General features: G+C 37.5%; 1 protein-coding gene across 1 annotated transcript; it reads left to right on the top strand.

Moving 5' to 3' along the window:
- Positions 1-3,838: 3,838 nt before the first annotated feature.
- On the top strand, positions 3,839-4,339 carry LOC145010329 (uncharacterized). Its single transcript, XM_078968884.1, has one exon. The coding sequence runs from the start codon at positions 3,839-3,841 to the stop codon at positions 4,337-4,339; it is 501 nt and encodes a 166-aa protein (XP_078825010.1).
- Positions 4,340-22,476: the final 18,137 nt, after the last annotated feature.

Genomic DNA, 22,476 nt, shown 5'->3' with positions numbered 1-22,476 from the left:
CTTAGTCTTTTATATGTTTTGTAAATGTACTTTCTTTTACCCAATGTGGCTTACATGGCAACGATTAATAGATAGGACCCTTGTAACCTCTGAGACTCTATAAAAGGAGTTCTCATTTTCAAAATACATACACATCTCTCACGCATATTGAATCTTATCGCTCATCTTACTCTCTTCTTACTTATCACTTAAATATAATCTTAACAGTTTGAAATCTCTCTTCGGAGCAAGTCTTTTTAGACTTCATCACTAATTTTGATCTCACTCACTAACTTGGATTGACTGTAATTCTCATTATGTATCAACTTATTTGTATACTTGATATAACACTTGTTGTCATTTATATTTCCACGTCTAACTTTCTAACTTTCTAACTCTAACTTATTATTATTGTTGAGCTTTAATGATTCTTTGAGTTAAACTTTATTCCGCATTATTACTTGTTCTAAAGTTTGTTCAAGGGTGACTCAAGTTTTTCTCTCAACAATTGGTATTAGTGCCAAAGTGGTTGCCTATTGAAGTAATAAGTTTGATTTCTTTAAAAAGCCTTCTATACCACTGAAGCTCACTTCTTAAAAAAAATCTTTTCAAAACAAGGAAATATGGCATAAGCATTATCTCTCAATGTTTCAAACAATGTTGGTGGTTCGAATAGAGCTCCAATACTTGTGGGAAATGAATATCATTAGTGGGCACAAAGAATGGAAAGGTATTTACAATGACTTGGAAGAGATGTATGGAGATCTGTGGAAGAAGGACCTCATGTCCCTGTTCTCACTCCAATACAAAACTCGGTGCCGTAGTCGGACTTGGAGGCGGTCAACGAGCCATGAATCGTCCCACGAAGGATGATCTCAATAAAATAGAAAATGATGCGATTGCCTTTTATGAGATATCGTGCGGAGTTACTCCTGATAACTTCAATATCATCATAAATTGCAAGTTAGCTAAAGATATCTAGGATGTTCTCAAAAATCTGTGTGAGGGAACTAAATAAGCTCAAGATAAGAAGCTTACAACCACACTCAATGAATTCAACAACTTCAAAGCTCATGCTGGTGAAAGTTTGTAAGACTCGTTTAAAAGGTTCAATCTGATTGTCACGAAACTATCAAATGCAGGCACAATCCGAAGCAACCATAAGACAGACCTTCAGTTTCTCAATGGTTTTGGTAGACATTGGACTACTGCTAAGATGATAGTCCTAGGAGATAGAAAAATTCACTCCTTATCTTTGTATAAGCTCTATGGTGAATTGCAAGCTCAAGAATCTACCGTGGTCAAAAGACTGTGCTGACTTCGGAGGACCTCTTGCCCTCGTAGCACAAGCACCACATACTCAATCTTACTCTCCTTCTTATGAAAACCCTCCGTAGTGATAGGAAACTGACTCTGAGTATGATGATGAAGAAGAGTTCCAGAATGCAATTAATCTTGTTAGTCAACAATTTAATAGGCTGCCACCTTCATCGTTGAACAAGAATCAACACTTCACTAAAGCTCCCTTTAACCACAATTTCATTTTTCAAAACAACCACTCTCGATTTCCAAACAAATCCCACCCATCTCCGCAACCTCAGAACACTCAACCCAGAGAGACACCGCAACCTATCAAAAATGACTCTGGTACCTCAAATGAAGACAAATCTAATGTTATAATATGTCACAAGTGTAACAAGGAGAGTCACTTTCCCAAGGATTGCAAAAACAATGTAGTGAAAGATCGAGCATTCTATCTTATAATGGATTAAGAAATGGAGGAAAACGAGAAAGCTAGAGCATATGTAGCCCAAGTCAAGAGAGACCATCAAGTGTGGTCATCCATATATGAAGATGAGAATGACAACATCAAGGGAAAAGGCAAGATTTGCATGATAGAAAATTCGGATGATGATGGATCAACCAAAATGGAAAAGAAATAGAGCTACACGGCTAAGGATGGAACACTAAGCATTGTTGATCAGGTAAAACTCATGATCCAAACTCTTAATTATAGCATGCATGATTGTCAACCATTCATAGACAACTTAAATGACACATGTGTTGTCGTCCTTTCAGACTATAACAAAGCTCTGGATGAGAAGAATATTACGTCCCAAGAGATGTTTCATGTGAGCGGATGACTGGATAACAAAAGACTCAAAGTAGCTATATTAGAGAAGGACTTAGTGTTAGAGAAAGATGCAAGGATGTTGAGTGAAACACAGTTAGAGATAGCTTTGAATCAAAGAAATTTAGCTCAAAGTGAAATTGTATGTTTAAATCTTTTAATAGAAAAACTATTTAATGAAAGTGAAGCTATTGAGAATCTTATGAATAATGGAACCATAGATAACACTTATAATTGAGGTTGGTCCAATAGGTACAATACCGCAAAGGACTCATCACCTCGGTTTAACAAGGACCGTCCCTATGTCCCTCTGGACCGAGAGTTCCATTACCCTTTCAATGATAAAACATTCCATGAGGACATCAAAGCACACTTCAGTCGGCTTCATGATGTAAACAATAGTTGTGTCATTGAGGAAATTCTACTTGAATCCTCAGATTACACCTATAATCAAAAACCTGTCATTGGCATAATTAATCCCAACTCTCAACTGTCATCTATTTGTGATGAAGAAATTCTTATGGAAGACCCAGTAGATTTCACAAAATTTCCTTTACTGCCTTCGGATCACAGTCTCGCCAACTGCAATCCTACAATGAAGTCTAACCAACAGCCCCTCATAAAGTGTCCCACAATTCAATCTTACTTTGCGGTAGTCCAATCATCCTTACCGCAGTCCCCGGTCAAAAGCTCAGTAACCCTTCAGCCAATTCATCACGAACTGCTCATAGAAAACTTCGAATACAGTCAATGTTCCCAGAATCCTGAACCATCCAGCTCGGATGAGTCAAGTCCTCATTTTCAAAAACAACCTAAGGATACAAAGAAACCGCAATTGAATCTCATTGACTGTGGTACACCAAAAACTTTAGCAAAAATGGCTTTCAAAAGGGAACTCCACTTCTGTAACAAAAAGAAGAAATTTTTTTTGAAAATACAAGTCGATGTTTCAAATTCCAAAAGTATAGAAAAACCAATTTTTCAAACTATCTTTCTAAAATCTAGACTGTCGGAAAATCAAGCAAAAAGGAATGTACAGTTCCTCAAACTTTTTCAAGGAAATCTACCAAAACCCAAAAGCAAGTAAAGTCTTTTCGAAGCAATGGTTTTATCATTTATTCCTTAGACAACCCAAAATGGAAAGGAATCTTGCCTACACTAACCCAACTCAAATCACGTCAATCTCTTACAATGACACATCCTAGGAAACAGTCACGTGCACACATTATAACAAGGCACTCTGACTCAAAAAGAAAAGGCACAAATGTCAGATATCATCATCAGACCAGTCCTAAACATAATTCCACATCCTTTAGACCGATGACTAAAAAGAATGTCAGGTCAAGTGCTAAAAGATGCTCATCTGATTTTCATCAAAAGGGGTTTTCTCGACCCCAACCTCGTATTTTTCAAAAGACTTCCATTGTTCAGAGAACCTGTACTTGTCAAAATTCACACACTTTTCAGAAACCTCATATCTATCATAGACCTCATAACTTTTCAAAATTTCACAACACTCCAAAAAAAATCACAAGTATCCAGGTCTAGGACTCATGGTTGACACTAAATCTATCCCTGCAACCCTGGCTCATGCATCCATAAAAAGTTCATTTGTAGCCCCAAGCTCCAAACCTGTTTGAATGCCCAAACTAACCGTGTAATTCTCAGGCATTCTGTAAGGAGGAACAAGAATAAGAATGGTTAATTGATAGTACCTGCTCCTTGCACATGACTGGGAGGGTAGAATACCTTCGGGACTTTAGGCCAATCAACAATGGTGGAAATGTCACCTTCGGTAACAACGCAAATGGGATAATCCGAGGTTATGGTGTCCTTACTACGGGAAACTTCTCTATTCAAAAGGTTGCTTATGTGGAAGGTCTTAAACACAATGTCATTAGTGTAGGCCAACTATGTAAAGCAGGCCATAGAGTTGAATTTGACAATGAGTACTGCTACATAATGAAAAGTAATAGAAGCACTTGTTTAATCAAATCCAAATCCGAAGGGACCATGTACCCTTTGGATGTCTCTCTGATCATTGAAAAAACGCAGTTGTGTAGTCTTTCAAAAGCAGTAACTGAATTCAGCTGGCTATGGCATCACAAGCTAGCTCATCTTAACTTCAAATATATCAACACTCTGGTCACCAGAGAACTCGTCCTTGGTCTCCTAATTCTCAAATTCAGCAATGATTCACTCTGTCCTGCCTGTGAATGTGGCAAATAATCCAAAGCAAGTCACCCAATGGTGATTGATTCTTTAATCTCTAAACCTCTAGAGCTCTTACACATTGATCTTTGCGGTCCATCTACCGTAGTCTGTCTCCATCACAAGAAGTACATTCTAGTTATAGTAGATGACTTCACTAGCTTCACATGGGTCTTCTTCTTAAGACTAAAGTCTGAAACACCGCAATTTCTGATCAATTTAATCAAGGAGATTGAACTACAGATCAAGTTACTTGTTCGCCGCATCGGAAGTGACAATGGAACTAAATTCACCAATCATCTCTTAAATAGGTTCTTGATTTCAAAGGCGATTAGCCACAATTTTTTCAGCTCCTTACACACCACAACATAATGGAGTTGTAGAGAGAATAAATCAAACTCTGGTAGAAGTAGCAAGATCTATGCTTAATTTTGCCAACCTTCCTCTCTACTGCTGGGCCGAAGCAATGGCCACAACATGTTTTGTTCAAAACCAAAGCATAATATGCAAGAGTGTCAACAAAACTCCATATGAGGGCCTTAACAACCGCAAACCAAATGTCCGGTTCTTTCATATCATCGGGTGTAGATGCTTTGTGATCAACAAAAAGGACCAGTTAAACAAGTTTGCACCAAAATCTGATGAAGGCATTTTTCTTGGCTACTCAACAAATAAAGTAGCCTATAGGGTACTCATAAGACGTACAAGACTAATAGTCGAAAGCTTCGATGTCAAATTTGATGACTATTACGTATGCAATAATGCTCCATCCAATGGAACTAAAGTCATCATGGAAAGTGATTTTCCATCCTCTTTGGGTCCCCTCAATATAGTTGAAGTCAACTACGATGATCTCTTTGACTCCATTGAGACTGCTCAACTATCTGAAGTTCTTGTGTCTCTTGAATCTCAACAACAACATGCCGAAGTATCTGGTCCTACTCAATCTGATGAAGCTTCACTCAATACTTCCACACTGCCAAATGAAGAAGAAAGTTCCACTTCGGATCAAGCAACAACCATTGAAGTTCCAATACTTAAGGAAGTAGTTCCGGTCTCACCGCATAGAAGATCACTACCTTCTAATGTATCCTCAGACTCAGAATATTGTGACATAGAGACAATTGACACACAAACGGATCCAAGGATTTCTTCACTACTTCCAATACAGGGGGAACCTTCTTAGGCTCAAGAGAAATTCCCATCCCCAATCCAGGGGGAACCTCTCTCAACTGTCCAAGAGAGTGCGGATCCAACTCCCTTAGCTCAAGATAACTCTGCAGGCGGTTCTCAAGTCTAGGGGGAACTGTTGTCCCCAATCGAAGTATCCTCTGGCATAGAAGACATTCCCTCCACCGCAGTCGCCGACCATTTGCAACCTGGTCTTCATATGTGGACAAAGGATCACCCACCTGATCAAATCATCTGTAACCCATCCGCAGGTATCCATACTCGATCGTCAAAGGATTTATCTGATCACTGTCACTATGCATCGTTCATGTCATCTAACGAGCCTTGAACAATCAAAGAAGCCTGATTGGAGCCTGACTAGATCCACAATGCAAGAAGAAGTAGAAGAATTTAAAAGAAACAAAGTGTGGCAACTCGTTCCAAAGCTAAAGGGTCACACTATTGTTGGCACAAGATGGGTCTACAAGAGAAAATTGGATGAGTCAGCTGCAGTCGTCAGAAACAAAGCGAGATTAGTCGCCAAGGGTTATAGTCAACTTGAAGGTATTGACTATGATGAAACATACTCCCCAGTAGCTCAAATAGAAGGCATCCGCATCTTCTTAGCGTACGCAACTCAAAAGAACATTAAAGTACATCACACGGATGTGAAGAGTGCCTTTTCTCAACAGTAAGTTGAAAGAAGAGGTTTATCTTCAGCAACCTCCTGGCTTCGAAAATCCTAAATTTCCAGATCACTGTTATAAGCTGGAAAAGCGGTCTATGGTCTGAAGCAAGCTCCAAGAGCATGGTACGAGACTCTCTCAGAATTTCTTGTCTCGTCCGGATACAAAAGAAGAGTGATTGATCCCACTTTATTTAGAAAAGCAAATGGTAATCATCTTATGCTCATACAACTTTATGTGGATGATATCATCTTCGGATCTACAAATCACAGAATGGTAGATGAATTTGAAATGCTAATGACCAGCAAATTTCAAATGAGCGTGAATAGAGATATTAATTTCTTTCTAGGTCTTAAAATAAAACAAGTTCCTCAAGGAATATTCATCCATCAGGAGAAATACACCTCTGAACATGTGAAGAAATACTCAATGGACAACTGTTATTCATCAAAGGTCCTGATGGCCTTCTGATATAAGATCTATGTTGATCCTACTGGCTAATTCCGTAGATCACAAAACTTATCGAGGAATGATTGGTTCATTGATGTACCTCACCGCAAGCCGACTAGACATAGTCTTCTCTACAGGCATATGTACAAGATACCAAGTTCATCTGAAAGTGTCTCACTTGAGCATAGTTAAAAAAATTCTCAGATACTTAAAAGGCAGCAAAGCCCTCGATCCATGGTACCTCGCAGGAAACGACTTCAGTCTTCAAGCATTTGCTGATGCTGATCATGTTGGATGTAGATTAGATCGAAAGATCACTTCAAGTGGATGTCAAGTTTTTGGTGGAAGGCTCATTAGCTGGTCATCAAGGAAACAAAGTTGCATCTCTTTATCTACCACAAAAGCTAAATATGTGGCCGCAGCCAGTTGCTGTTCAAAAGTCTTGTGGATGAAAACATAACTTATGGACTACGGATACAGGATGTTGCGGATACCAATTTACTATGATTCAGAGAGTGCAATAGTGATTTTTCACAATTCTGTTCATCACTCTAAGACGAAGCATATTGAACTACAATATCACTTCATCAAAGACCACACTCTCAAAGGTAATATTGAACTAATCTTTGTAAATACTCATGAAGAGATTGCTGATATATTCACAAAGGCACTTGACTCTACAAAACTCAACAGTTTCTTACAAAATTTAGGAATAATGAATCCGATCCTGCAATTCTTTTTGAATTGTTAGGTACCACAGACCTTCTCTGGTCCCCATTGTGGTCCTACTCAAATATAAGTATCATACATAGTTTCGGTATATATTTTTATATACCGCAACCAAATATCATACCTATATTTTGAGGTCCTATTTTTTCTTTTGTTTCTGACCTTGCTCTAGTGTGCCTCTCAACTTTTTCTACCGCGGTATTGAATCCATCCGTAATGGTGTTTTACATTGCAATCATTGCCGATTTTCAGTCAAGATGCATAAACATTTATTAATTATTTTGTCACGATGTGTGCTATTTAATGATCCTTCATTAAATAATAAAAACATTCGTTTCACACAATCATTTAAGTTTCGTTCACATAAACCTTTTGTCAGACCTATTTTGGGTATGACGACAAAATAAATTCGTTTCCAATAAAAGTAATCTTTTTGAAATCTTTTTCCTTAAACTGTCTTCTCCCTGTTCACCCAAGATGTCATATCCATTACAAACTTCACCTTTATTCAACGGTTTTTCAACCCCTCACCACACGTTTATCGAACGTAGGAAACAAGATCTGACATTTCATTAAATGCCATTAAAGAAAAACAAAAATTAAAATTTTTAAAAAAAATTTGTTGATTAATATTTTGTGTGGCTAATAATGATCGTTTTTACCATAGAACGGAAGGGTTTTTACCCTTAATTAGGTTAAAAACAATTTTATTTGAGATCCACCACTATATAAGCGTTTTTTCCTCCCGAAGAAAGCTTTACGCTTTTTGGTCCCTCAAAGACGAACAACTTCCTCTTGTTCCCTCTTGCACTTCAAGGTTTTCTGCAAGTTCTTCAAGTTTTAAAAAAATGATGAAATTAGGAATCTCAAAGAAGCAATCAAAAGCATCAGCCTTTGCTCAACCAACTGGTTCCGATTCTGCTACATGGAACCAATCGCCTTCAATTGCATCTAGAAATTTTAGGGCAATTTTCCACGATCATTCTTATTACTATGACTCAATTTGTCACATGATCAAGTTCATCTCCAATCATCCAATCTTTGGACCATTCGACGCATTCACTAATGTGGTTCCCATATCCGCATTGTTAAAATGTCCATTTTTAGCATATCACCCCCTTAATAATCCGCAAGAAGTTCATCTAAACTTGGTGGATGATTATTTGGTCATCTTGACCAAAGACAAGTTTTTACTACGATCAATGTCATGTGCATCCCTCCACCAAGTTCTTTTCACCACGTGTTACAAACATCATCTCGACTCTGTATCGAATGAGATACTAGAAGAAGATCAAGGGTATTGGAGAGTTCAAGAAGAACCAGGTTCCTGCGGTATGGCAGTTGGTGTACCATTTTGTGATCCGCAGTTTATCAGGGAGAACTGGAGGCACTGACAACATGGGCCTCAAACTACTAGAGCTGGTATGGAGCATCTTCACGGGTCATGATGTCAACTACGATCAAATCCTATGGGATGATTTTCTCTAGTACATCCCTAAGGAGTCTCCAAAGGAAAATCCAACCGAACTCACTTTTGCAAGGTTTTGGGCACTTTGCATCTCAAATCTTCATCAAGACGCCAACCTCAGTATGGAAAATGACATCAACTTCTTTATCACCTACGATCTCAAAAGGTACGCTCCTTCTAAAGATCAATCTATCTTTGGACCAATTAGAAGTTTACCCATTCATATCTTGACTACAGTTGGACTTCAGACCTAAATAGTCATAGATCACATTGAGGCTACGGAAGGTGTTGACCCATACCTTTCTACCCCGCCTCTCCCAATTCAGAACATATTAGCCTCTGTCGCACCTAATCAACCAGAGTGATCCGCAACTCCATCTTCTACTACTCTATCGCTTGTTCCCTTAGCCTCAAGGCTTAAACAGTTGGTTTCCACCAAGAAAGGCCCCCGTAGCAAGAGAAGAAAACATACAATGGGTGAAACTCAGAAGAAACATAAAGCATCCAAGAAAGCCAAAGTTCCCAAGGAATCAGAACCCTTGAAGAAGCGAAAACCCCAACATTTTGTACTATCAGATGATGACTTCGAGTCCAATCAATCTTCTGATGATTCTAATCTCGACTATGCTCCTATGGCGATTCTCAAGAGAAGGAAAAAAAACACCTACCTCTAGCCAAATATGTGATCGGACTGATGTCATAGCCTCTTTACATGCTATGCTAGTCCTTGGGGTCCCCACATACCTATTTGCTACTACCCTATCCAGCTACTCGAGTACAACAAGTGTGCTCGTTTCATCTCAATGTGGAGACTCACCCTCCGAGTAGATCCCAAGAGGATATAATTGGTTCTTCTTGCCCTAAGGTCTCTAGGGCTTCCAGACTTCATTTCTTTCAAGAACCAGAGTTGCGATCTATTCTAAATCTTGTACTCCAAACACTTGATACACCTTCGAACCAGTAGGGCGATTCTTCAGCCCATGCCAGAACGAAGCCGAGGCCAAACTTGACTACAGGTCAAGGAGACCGAGGAAGCTCCGAAAATCCTACTCTGCTTACATCTATTCCACGTGGTTTAGGCAAAGTGAGCACATATGTGCAAGGATATATGATCCCGAGGGACACCTCCGTGCGTTTCCAAGGAATTTACGGTACCGATTCTGATAATTCGTGGGCACACTACAAACCCACCACTAAATCCGAAGCCAATAAGTATGATGCTTTTCATAGGGCATTTCAAGTAAAGAAAGATCAACAAACCAAACAACTTCAACAAAAACAACAGGAAATCCAAACTATGGCTAAGTACTCAGCCGATGCCATCCATAATGCCCACACGTGGCTACCATCATAAAGGTACAAAACTAGATGGAAGAAATGGCTACAACCATCCGCAATGCCCAAACGCTTCACGATACCGCAGAACCATCCAAGAAGTCAACCAACCAGATCCCTCGGATGATGTTATGATGATTTTTGAAGAGGATGAATCAAGCGGATCCCAGCACTCAACTTCTAAGCCCAAGGAGAAGAAGAAGAAAAAGAAGTTAGTTGTTTTGAGAAAAGAATTATTATCTTTGCAAGACAAAGTGGATCAGATCCTAGTTGCTGTCAAATCTTCCCAACCGCAATATAAGGACTTACCTGGTCCGCAGTCTCTCATCGACCGCATCGCAAGACATGAAGCCAGAGAACGTCTTGCTACCGACCACATCGCTCTTAATGTGGAAATATGTATCCGAGCCCTGGATAACACCCACAAGGCTGATCATCAACATTTCATCACGACCAACAAAAAACTTATCTCTGAACTATCCTCCATCAAATTTGATCTTCAATCCATCATTTCGGATCAGTCTGCTTAGTCCCGAAAATTTGTTGAAGAAATGCACCGTGCGTCTGAATCTGCTATTTCGGTCCTACAGTCAACCATCAACAACCTCCGTAGATCATTATCCTCTAACTTCCACGGTCAAGAAATTCTCAAACTCACCAAGGACATCCACAAATTACTCTTCAACACCGCAATTCCCAACAATCAACAGCCTGTGGACGTCCTAAAAGCTTAGTTTAACAATGTCTGCGACAAAATCGATGGTCTTAAGCAATGACAAAATCGATGGTCATAAGCAATGTATGCGTAAGGGGTTCCTTCCTCAAGAGGGGGAAGTGAAGAACATGACCATGCTTCAGATCAAACTTATCGTCAACAATCCCATCAACATCAACATCTAAAATCGCCCATTCGTACCAACAAGAAAGTACCTACTCCGCAACCTTCTCCCAAGCAGAAGTCTCCTATACCTTCTCATCAGTCTCCGCTACATCAAGAAGAAAACATTCAAAGTATTCAAACTCCCATCATGTCATAACTGGAGACTCCCTCACACTACAAATCATTGGCTTCTCATATAATCTGAGCACTCCAGCGATTCCCCCGCGACTAGACAGAAGAAAGCTGACTGGACTGCAGCTAAATTTGCTGAGATGTTTTGAAGGCTAATGGTTTTGACATCATAATGGATGAATCCCTCATCAACTCAAGGGTAAATCCACATAAAAGATTACTTGATGATGATTACAAGCCTTATCTCACATCCGCAGAACCTCCTCATGATGGTTAGTTGGACATTCCCATCTCTCCCAACGCAAGATACTTCACCGTATTTGAATCTTTTGACTGAAATCTTCCTGAAGATAAGAGGTTGCCCTTAGAATTTGAAAGACTCAACAGATTCCATGCTAAACATGGGTCTTTAATTGAGAAAATATGGTAAAACGACAGGCCCATTGCAGTCAAGAATTTCAAGCATAGAAAATTCATGAAAGCAAATTTCATCCAATACACCCTCACCAGAAGAGATCATGATTATGTCCGAAACCAAACGGAATTTCCCTGTATGAACCTGGAGGAAATCTTTTGGATAGCAAGAGTATTTCAGAACAAGCCAGAAAAGAATCCCAAGATGAAAATCGCTTTTGATAGGTCCAGCATGTTTCTGAGAGAAATAGTTTGTGATTTTGCAAAGAATGATCCAAAGATTCACCTCGTACTTGCTCCGATGTTTAGCCTTCCACCTCTTGATCGTGCCCCAATGCTGACTGAGGGATTTCAAGAAAGATGCCTTGGACCAACCAACTTCCCAGATCTTTCAGTCATCTTCAAACGCAAAAATGATTAAATTAAATATTTCATTTCTATGACTTCCATGCATCGCCTCACTAGGAAGCAACCTGAAATAATTCAAACCGCAGTTCATAAGTCAAAACATACAACTACGGAAGTCAAGTTTGAGATTTTGAGGAGGATCATTTGGCTTGGAGAAGTGAGAAAGTTTTGGTGGATTCTCTTCAAGTTCCTAGGTCTTGACAAGTAAAAGGAAGTTGAAGAGGTCACTTAGGGGGAAATTGTTGGAACATAAAAGTGACTCTCTTTAGCTTCATCATACCGCAACCATCTTTTGATCCGCAATCAATCAGCAATCAAGCTCATCCGCGGTCAAGATCAGCAACCACAATCTTTGTCATCAAGCATTTTGTCATAGTCTTTTATCTATTTTGTAAATGTACTTTCTTTTACCTAATGTGCCCTACATGGTAACGATTAAAAGATAGGACCCTTGTAACCTCTGAGACTCTATAAAAGGAGTTCTCAATTTTAGAATGAATACACATTTTCACGCATGTTGAATCTTATCAATTAAATATAATCTTAACTGTGTATGTTCCCGTGAATTACAATCGAATACTTTTTGATAAGTATCAAAGGGCTTCTTTTGAAATATATTTTTGGGTTTGTTTCAAATTTCATTACATATCAACCTTAACATAAGGTGAGAAATTGTAACTGAAATTACTTGTATGACCAGTGTAATCAGTGACAACTTGACTTTTGAAAATATTTATCATGACTAGGATTTGCGAATGAAACTCACACAGAAATCATATTCATAAAAATTGTTGTACTGGATCTTGTTGGGTAAGAAACATCGTGGGTTGCGAATGTTTGATCAAGACCACGAATGCGAATTGAATATGATTTGAAGTTTCGAAAGTTTGGTACTGAAACAAAAGTTTCGTTAATATCTGGAAAAATTTTCCCCGTCAATTCCTCAAAGTTTAGGATTTTTGGGTTTCACTTTCATCACGGACTCATGATGTTAGATCATAAACACATAATTTTTGTATATCTAAGTCTCGATGGGTTTGATCAGAGACCTCTCGGATATATATATCTTTGTGTGTGATTTGTGTGAAGAATTTTGTGATGAAAAAGATTGGTTATAAGATCGAATATACCTCTGTTATGTGTGGACCAAACAGAAAACTCTTAACTCATTTTAGAAGAGTAAGGTAGCTCTTTTTGACTAATGCGAATATAAGCCTTATTGGGAAGAAATTTTCATTTGATAACTTCATTAAGGCTTTCCTTTCATACACATAGAGTCATATGAGGCTTGAGACAACATGCTGGAGCATGCTTCTAAGGACATCCTAACTAATACAAAGTAAAAAAAATAATACCTTCCCATAGAAACATACCAGCATGACCACTTCGCATTAAGCTCTGGACTAAGCTAAAAACACACCATCCTTAAAGAACAAGGTTAACAAAAAAATATTTTTGTGATTTTTGAATTTTTAGAAAACAAGAACAAAACAAAAGAAAATATTTTTGATTTTTCAAGTTTTTCGCAAATAAAAACATAACGAAATAAAATCTTTTTGGATTTTTGATTTTTCTAAAATGAAAATGAATCAAAAGAAAATATTTTTGATTTTTCAAGTTTTTTATTTTTTATTTTTTATTTTTTATTTTTTAATTTTTATTTTAAAACACAAAATGAACCGTAAACCTAACCTTAGTTGTTATATGTGCGAATGCGAAGAAATGTGGATGCGAAGCCATGCGAAGCCTCTGAATGAACAGTAACTTCTGAACAATTTCGACTCAGAGCTTCTGAACGGACCTTTCATCCTTGAATTATTGATTTTGAAACTAAATTCACATCAATCATTCCCAATCCTGCTAAAATTCTTACAAATGATTTTTCATCAAGAGGTTTAGTAAAAATATCAGCAAGTTGTTCAGTGGTTTTAACAAAATGAATTTCAATATTCCCATCTTCCACATGATCTTTGATAAAATGATATCGAAGAAATATGTGTTTTGTATTTGAGTGTTGTACTGGATTATGACAAATGCGAATTGCACTTTGAGAATCACAATAAAAAGGAATCTTTTTCATATGGATATCGTAATCACAAAGTTGACTCTGAATCCAAATGATTTGCGAAGTGCAAGCAGCAGCTGCAATGTATTCAACCTCAGCAGTTGATATAGCAACACAAGTTTGCTTCTTCGATTGCCAACTCACCAACTTTCCATCCAACAATTGGTATCCACCATTTGTACTTTTCCTATCCAAAGTACATCCTCCTAGATCCGAGTCTGAAAAAGCTTGAATGAAGAATCCTGATTTTGAAGGATACCAAAGTCCTAACGAAACAATCCCCTTAAGATAGAGAAAAATATTTTTCACTGTAGTTAAATGAGGTTCCCTGGGATTAGCTTGATATCTAGCACAATTACATACCGAAAACATAATATCAGGTCTGCTTGCAGTTAAGTACAATAAGGACCCTATCATGCTTCGATAAATAGTTAAATCAATAGCAGGAGTATCTAATGAAGGAGTTAGTCTTGTTCCCACTGCCATAGGTACTCTCAGCTTCATGCTGTTGGTCATTCCAAACTTTTCAAGCAAGTTCTTTGTGTATTTTTCTTGATTGATTAAAATTCCATCCCTGTTCTGTCTTATATTCAAACCAAGAAAATTGTTAATTTTTCCCATCATGCTCATCTCAAATTTACTTTTCATGAGATTTTCAAATTCATTAGACAATGTTGGATCAGTTGAGCCAAAAATAATATCATCAACATAAATTTGAACAAGCATAAGATGATTCCCAACTTTCTTGCGAAATAATGTGGGATAAACGGATCCTTGTTTAACTTTAGATTGTTTCAATAAATTTGTAAGTGTTGCATACCAGGCTCTTGGTGCTTGTTTTAACCCATAAACTGCTTTGTCAAGAATGTAGACATGATCAGGATGTTCCTCATTTATAAATCCCGGTGGTTGTTCAACATACACCGTTTGTTCAAGTTCTCCATTTAAGAATGCACATTTAACATCCATTTGAAAAACATCAAAGTCCTTGTGAGCTGCATAAGTTAAAAATATGCGAACTGCTTCGAGTCTGGCAACAGGAGCAAATGTTTCTTCATAGTCTATTCGTTCTTGTTGCGAATATCGTTTAACAACTAGTGTAGCTTTATTTTGAATAATATTGCCATCTTTTTCGGTTTGATTTTTGAAAATCCATTTTAATCCGACAATTGAAACATCAGAAGCTTTAGAAATTAATCTCCAAACCTTGTTTCGTTCAAATTCAGCTAGTTCAGATTGCATAGCAACAACCCAATCTGAGTGTTCCATAGCATCCTTTACTATCTTTGGCTCTATTTTTGAAATAAAGACATTAAACATACACAATTCTTGGTTCGCATTTAGTACCTCATTTTTCACACGAATTTGAGCTCTAGTCAACACACCATCTTGTGGATTCCTAATCACATGTTCTTTGGGATGATTTCTTGTCCATTTCTCAAGTGGTGGAAATTCAGGATTAAATTCCAATAGTGCATCTTCATACATATCTTCATTTTCAGATCCTGCAACAGAAAAATTATCATTGAATTCATGAAACTCATCATTTTCATCAAGATTAATTGTCTCTGTTTCATCATGCTCCCCCTCAACATGATGTTCATCTTGATGCTCCCCCTCAATATGATATTCCAGATAATTTTGCGAATGCTCCCCCTCAACTTGATGATTTTGTTGAGATTGTAAATGCTCCCCCTCAACTTGATGATTTATTTTTTCATTCTCCCCCTCGAAAGTTTGTTGTCTTTGTTCATTGTTGATCGTATGCCCCCCCTCTATACGAACTTCAGGCACACTTTCGCAAGATATTGAACTTGTAGTGATTGTTGAATCATCAGTATGTTTTGAGGATTCTGATGTTTGATTATCAGGAGCATTAGTTTCTACATCAATTGCCCTGTCAGGAGTTCCAAAAATTAAGTCATAATCAAAATCATTTATTTCTGAATTATCAATGTTTGTATTTGAATTAACAAGAATTGATTTATGTTCAACTTTACTATCCGTTTGTTTAAGATAGTAATCATCAAAAGTTAAGTTGAAAGTTTCTTCAACTTTTCTTGTTCGCTTGTTTAACACCCTGTATGCAACCGAATTTTTTGAATATCCTAAGAATATGCATTCATCAGATTTAGTTTGGAACTTGGTCAGATTATCTTTTAGATTCATTATAAAACACCTGCAACCAAAAACATGGAAAACTTTGACATTAGGTTTTCGATTGTTGAGTATTTCATATGGAGTGACATTGAATCTGTGATTAATGAATGATCGATTCTGAGTAAAACAAGCAGTAGATACTGCTTCAGCCCAAAGATACTGAGGTAAGTTCGCATATGTCAACGTGGTTCTGGTTGCTTCGCATATAAACTTATTTCTTCTTTTAACAACGCCATTCTGTTGTGGAGTATATGGTGAAGAGAAATTATGCGAAATGCCTTTGTCTGTGAGAAAAGAGTCCAATGTTTGATTTTTAAACTCAGAACCATTATCACTTTTAACTCTGCGAACATTCTTTTTAAGGCTAATCTCAATCTTTTTGATAAAATCAATCATCGTCTGAGCAACTTGAGATTTTAACCTGAGAAAAAATACCCATGTGAATCGAGAAAAATCATCAACAATAACTAAAATATACCGCTTTTTATTGATTGTAGCAACAGTCGCCGGTCCACATAAGTCAATGTGAAGAAGTTCCAATGGTTCTACGATTTTTGAATCTATCACAATCGGATGACCTTTTCTATGTTATTTTCCTTGTTCGCAAGCTGCACACAGAGAATCATTGTCAAATTTTAGTATAGGTAAACCTTGAACTAAATCTTCAGTGACAAGTTTATTAATATTGCGAAAATTCAAATGTTACAATCTTCTATGTCAAAGCCAGCTGACATCATTAGATGCCTTTGATAGTAAACACACAACAGGTTTGCCCACGATTGGTTTGATGTCCAGTGTAAACATATCACCATATTTTTTGGATTTGAGAAGTACTTCATTTGTTTTCGCATTTGAAATGATACTTCTTTCTTCATTAAACATAACTTGATTTCCAGTACCCACAACAATTTGCGAAACACTAATCAAGTTATGTTGAAGACCTTCAACATAAGCAACCCTGTTAATAGTGAATTGTCCATTCGTGACTTTTCCATAACCCTTCACTTGACACTTGTGATTATTCCCAAATTTGACTACTCCAGCATTTTCCAAGCTTCAATAATCTCGCAAGTTTTCCTTTCTTCCAGTTATGTGATGAGAGAACCCACTATCACTATACCATTTCACATCATATTGTTGGTCACACATCACCTGCATTTATTGAAAAAATTTAGGAACCCAAGACTTATTGGGTCCTTCATTAGTAGTTTTGAACAAATGCTTTGAATTTAAAAACCATGATTTCACTTTGTCTGTGATACTATCAATTATATCAACATTATCAAATCGAGATACTGACATATAGTTGTTCAACAGTTTTGGATTTTCATTGAGTTGCATCTCATCTTTCACAACATTCGCAACCTTGATAACTGGTTTCCATTTTTGTACCGGAACTTGTGAATTATAAGATGATGAACTACCAGTGGAAGAGTTATTTGCGAACTTGTCAAACGCATTCTTTATTTGTTGCTCTAAAAACTTCCCATTTTGATATTGTCTTCCTTTCCCTTGAAGCCAACGATTGATCATACCAACTCGCCGAGAATAAAGTGAACTTGAAAACTTCAGATTCTGGATTCTTCGAAGGAACTCATCGAGTTTCTTTAAATAATTCGATGAGTTTTTCTCTCTGTGAACAACATATTCCCCAACTTCATTTTTTCGATTATGGTTTTGAAGGAAATGATTATGGCAGTATTTCCCTTCATTCTTCTACAGCATAACATATCTTTTTAGTTCTTTTGTTCACCACTCTTGCGAATAAACGTAATCCTCTCACTTTTCTCGTTTTAGACTCGATCTCACTTCATACCCCTCATGCTATATTCTTTCATTCTCTCCCTCAACATATATTCTGAGAACAAGAAAAGAATAAACAAAAAGTAATAAAAGGAAAACACACCAAATAAAATCCTAAATTACTAGAAGCTTAAACATAAACATACCAAACAAACAAAAACAAAGAAAAATAGTTTAAACAAGCCAACAAAATAAAAGATAAGGAAAGGATAATTAATCTCCATCTTCACTTTCTTCTTCTCCTAACCCGCTTCCTCCAGCTCCACTTTGACGCATGCTCCATCTCTCACTCCAATTCCTCACATATGGATATTCCGGTTCATTTTCCATCCTTGGAATGTTCAAATGAGACATCATATGAGCCAAATTCCTATGTCCATAATTCAAGCTGCTTGCTAAATCATATTGAAACGCCCTTTGCTCAACATTATAAGGATCCATGGGAAGCTCATCATTTATTGGAATAACGGGGGGATCTTCTTGCATATGTGTTGGTCGTGGACGAACCTGCCTCCCGGTTGTTCCGGTAATTCCGCAAAATCCACTAATGGAATATTAACATGGCCCCCGCCAAAATCTACAATAATTTTAGCCCTTCTATAAAGAAGAGGACTAAATGCGGGTTGTGACACCATTGTTAATTGATTTCCAATTCTTCCTTCAAGAATTCCATAAGATCTTGCCAATTTTGTGATGAACATCCCACCACATATCTTTGAAGTTGATCTCTCCTTCACTCCACTTTCCGCTAAATACTTTGCTAAACAATACGGAATGTTACAAAACTGGTTAGGTGTAAGAATACACCATAAAAAGAAAACATCTCGGCTTGGCACTTTATCATTATCCCTTCTCATATTGATGGAGCTTGCAATGAGGCGATGAAGAAGACGATGGACAGGTGATCGGATGCTTACTTCTTGGGCCACGGATGGAATATAAACTCCATTGGCAATTGTGCTCCACCACCTTGATGCATCCTCAATATTTGGTAATTCCTTGTGACATGCTTCCATAAAAATTCCAAAGGCTTCTATGATTGCCACATCTTGCTCATACAAATCCATTCGCCATGCTAGTTCTACCACACTACATTCCCAAAACTCACCCCCAAGCATGAAAGTAAGAGCATTTGTATCAAAATAGTCTTCACTCCCACGGAACTTGATAGTGGAATAAAACTCCCATCATAATTCCTGGTATACCGGTTCTTGCAATCGGAAAAGTCTCCTCCAAGCATCACATGTAATCCTTACTCCATCTTGGATGAATACCTTGGTGAGATGAGGATTCATTCGTTCAACCAACCCCCATTGCTCTAGACAAGACCAATCTATTTCATTTGACAAGTAGAACTCCTTCTTTTTCAGTTTCTCCAGTTTCCTTTTCCATGCTAACAATGTGAATTTTGAACCAATTTGTGGAAAATCAAGCCATGGACAACCCCTTTGACTTCCGATTTCTGGACATGATTCTGCAAAACCATAAATCACAGAAAAGCAAACAAACATAAACAATGTTAAAAACAAAATAAATCGGCATCCAACGTCATGAACTCGTCGAGTTCATGCAGAACTTGTCGAGTTTCGCAGAAGGTCCGAAAAAATTTCGATCTCCAACTCTTCTAAACTCAAAAATTACTTCAGGGGTTTGCTTGGGGTAGATATTTAAGCATTAATCCATGGATAGAACTAGCAAAACCATCCTAATTTAGCCTAATTCGAAACCCTAATGTTTGTATGAAAACTCAAAAATTGATGAACTTTAAACCATCTTGTGACTACATAAACCAAAAATCAGAGCTTTGATAAGTAAAAGGAGAAGACATCTTGCCTGGAGAAGAGATTTATAACAAAACACCAAAGAGTGAAGAAGTTGCTTGGGAGGTTCTATTCTTGCTGCGACGTGGGGAAGAGATGAGAGAATGGTTTTTATTTTTAGGGTTAAAACTTATACCCAGTAATAAACTGAAAATCACGATTTTTAAAAAATGGACTCGTCGAGTTTTTGGAATAAACTCAATGAGTTTTTCATTCTGTTTGAAAAATAATTATTTCTAATGAAAATCAAAAAACACCCCACACTCACCTTTAATAACCCTCCCAGCAATCAATTAAGCAAAATCTGAAGATGAAGACTAAAAACACAACGAAAAACATAAAAAGAAAATAAATAAAATACTACAAGAAAAAGAAAACAAACTCAATTGTCGGGTTGCCTCCCGCAAGCGCTTCGTTTTTGAAGAGTCTTTAGCTGGACTCCTTTCCGCCCTACGTTGTAGTGGTTGCCTCTAAATCAAGCCCTTCTTCAATTTCCACTTCCTTTGGCCTGCCCTCCTTATATCTTTTGATCCTATGCCCATTTACCTTAAAACTTTTTCCATCTTTATTCCACAATTCAACTACCCCATATGGAAAAACATGTTTAATTGTGAAGGGTCCAGTCCAACGAATGCGTAATTTTCCTGGAAAAATTTTGAGTCTTGAGTTATATAAAAGTACTTTTTTCCCTTCTTCAAACTCCTTATTTCCTATCAATCTCGCATCATGCCATTTCTTTGTCTTATCCTTATGAATCAACGAGTTAGTGTAAGACTCGTTCCTTAATTCCTCCAAGGCATTCATTTGCAAGAGTCGATTGGTACACAACTCATTGGGGGAAAAATTACACGTTTTCAAAGCCCAATAGGCTTTGTGCTCCAATTCCACTGGTAGATGACAACTTTTTCCATAAACCAATCTATAAGGTGTTGTTCCAATAGGTGCCTTGAATGCAGTTCTAAATGCCCACAATGCATCATCTAACTTATCTGTCCAATCTTTCCTATGGTTGCCTACCGACCTTTCTAAAATTCTTTTGAGGGCTCTATTCGTTATTTCAGTTTGGCCATTCGTTTGCGGATGATAAGGTGTTGAAAATCTATGGCGTACACCATATTTTTGCAAAACCTTTGCTAGTTGTTCATTGGCAAAATGGGTCCCTCTATCGCTTATCAACCCCTTTGGTACTCCAAACCTAGAGAATAAATTCTTCAAAAATTTCACCACCACCCTTGCGTCATTTGTTGGTAGCGCTCGTGCTTCAACCCACTTTGATACATAGTCCACTGCCACAAGTATGTATTTGTTCCCTTTTGATGATGGAAATGGCCCCATGAAATCTATACCCCACACATCAAAAACTTCACACACTTGGATGCTTCTTTGAGGCATTTCATTCTTTGCAGAAATATTTCCCGATCGCTGGCACGCATCACACTCTCTCACATAGGTGGCATCATCCTTAAAGATTGTGGGCCGATAGAATCTTGCATCAAACACCTTTTTAGCAGTGTATTTAACTCCATGATGTCCTCCTACAGGTCCATTGTGGCAATGCTCTAGAATGTCGCAGATCTCCTTTCCAAACACACATCTTCTGATGATTCCATCTGCATAGCTCCTAAAAAGATATGGCTCATCCCAAAAATAATATTTAATTTCTGACACGAGTTTCTTTTTCTGCTGATGAGTTAGCCCTTTTGGAAGAAAGTCCCCAGCTAAAAAGTTCGCAATATCTGTATACCATGGTTCTTCTCCCATTATCACCATCAAATACTCTTCTGGAAAACTTTCCCCAATACCCTTGTGGTCAGATGCATCCCTTTCTGGATTCTTTAATCTTGAGAGATGGTTAGCTGCTACATTTTCCATTCCTTTCGTGTCCTTGATTTCAATGTCAAATTCTTGAAGTAATAACACCCACCGGATCAACCTTCGTTTTGCATCCTTCTTAGCAAATAAAAATTTAATTGCAGAATGGTCAGTAAAAACAATGGTTTTGGACAATATAAGATAAGGATGGGATTTATCAAAAGCATAGACCACGGCCAATAATTCCTTTTCAATTGTAGTGTAATTTTCTTGAGCCGGATTCAAGGTCTTGCTAGCATAATAAATTGGCTGAAAATGGTTATCGACTCTTTGACCAAGCACGACACCTAAGGCAAAATCACTTGCATCACACATAATTTCAAACGGTAAATTCCAATTCGGGGCGATAATGATTGGGGCGTTAGTTAATTTTGTTTTCAATATTTCAAAAGCATTTAAACATTCTGTTGAAAAATTAAAAGGTGCATCTTTTAAAAGTAGTTGAGTTAAAGGTCAAGTTATTTTAGAAAAGTCTTTTATAAAATGACGGTAAAAACCCGCGTGACCCAAAAAACTTCTAACACCCTTCACATTGGTTGGTGGTGGTAGTTTAGCAATGGTGTCAATTTTCGCTCGATCCACCTCAATCTCTGCCTTGGACACTTTATCACCTAACACAATGCCTTCTTTAACCATGAAATGGCATTTTTCCCAATTCAAAACTAAATTGGTCTTTTCACACCTAGCAAGCATTAAGTCAAGATTAGTAAGACAATTATCAAAAGAAGAACCAAACACGGAAAAATCATCCATGAATACTTCC

This window comes from Lactuca saligna, chromosome 8, assembly GCF_052625555.1.
Source record: "Lactuca saligna cultivar CGN05327 chromosome 8, ASM5262555v1, whole genome shotgun sequence".
Lineage (NCBI taxonomy): Eukaryota > Viridiplantae > Streptophyta > Magnoliopsida > Asterales > Asteraceae > Lactuca > Lactuca saligna.
This window is presented reverse-complemented; position numbering and strand designations above follow the sequence as displayed.

Coding starts and splice junctions, on each gene's coding strand:
- LOC145010329 (XM_078968884.1), top strand. CDS start 3,839: ATGACTGGGAGGGTAGAATACCTTCGGGACTTTAGGCCAATCAACAAT.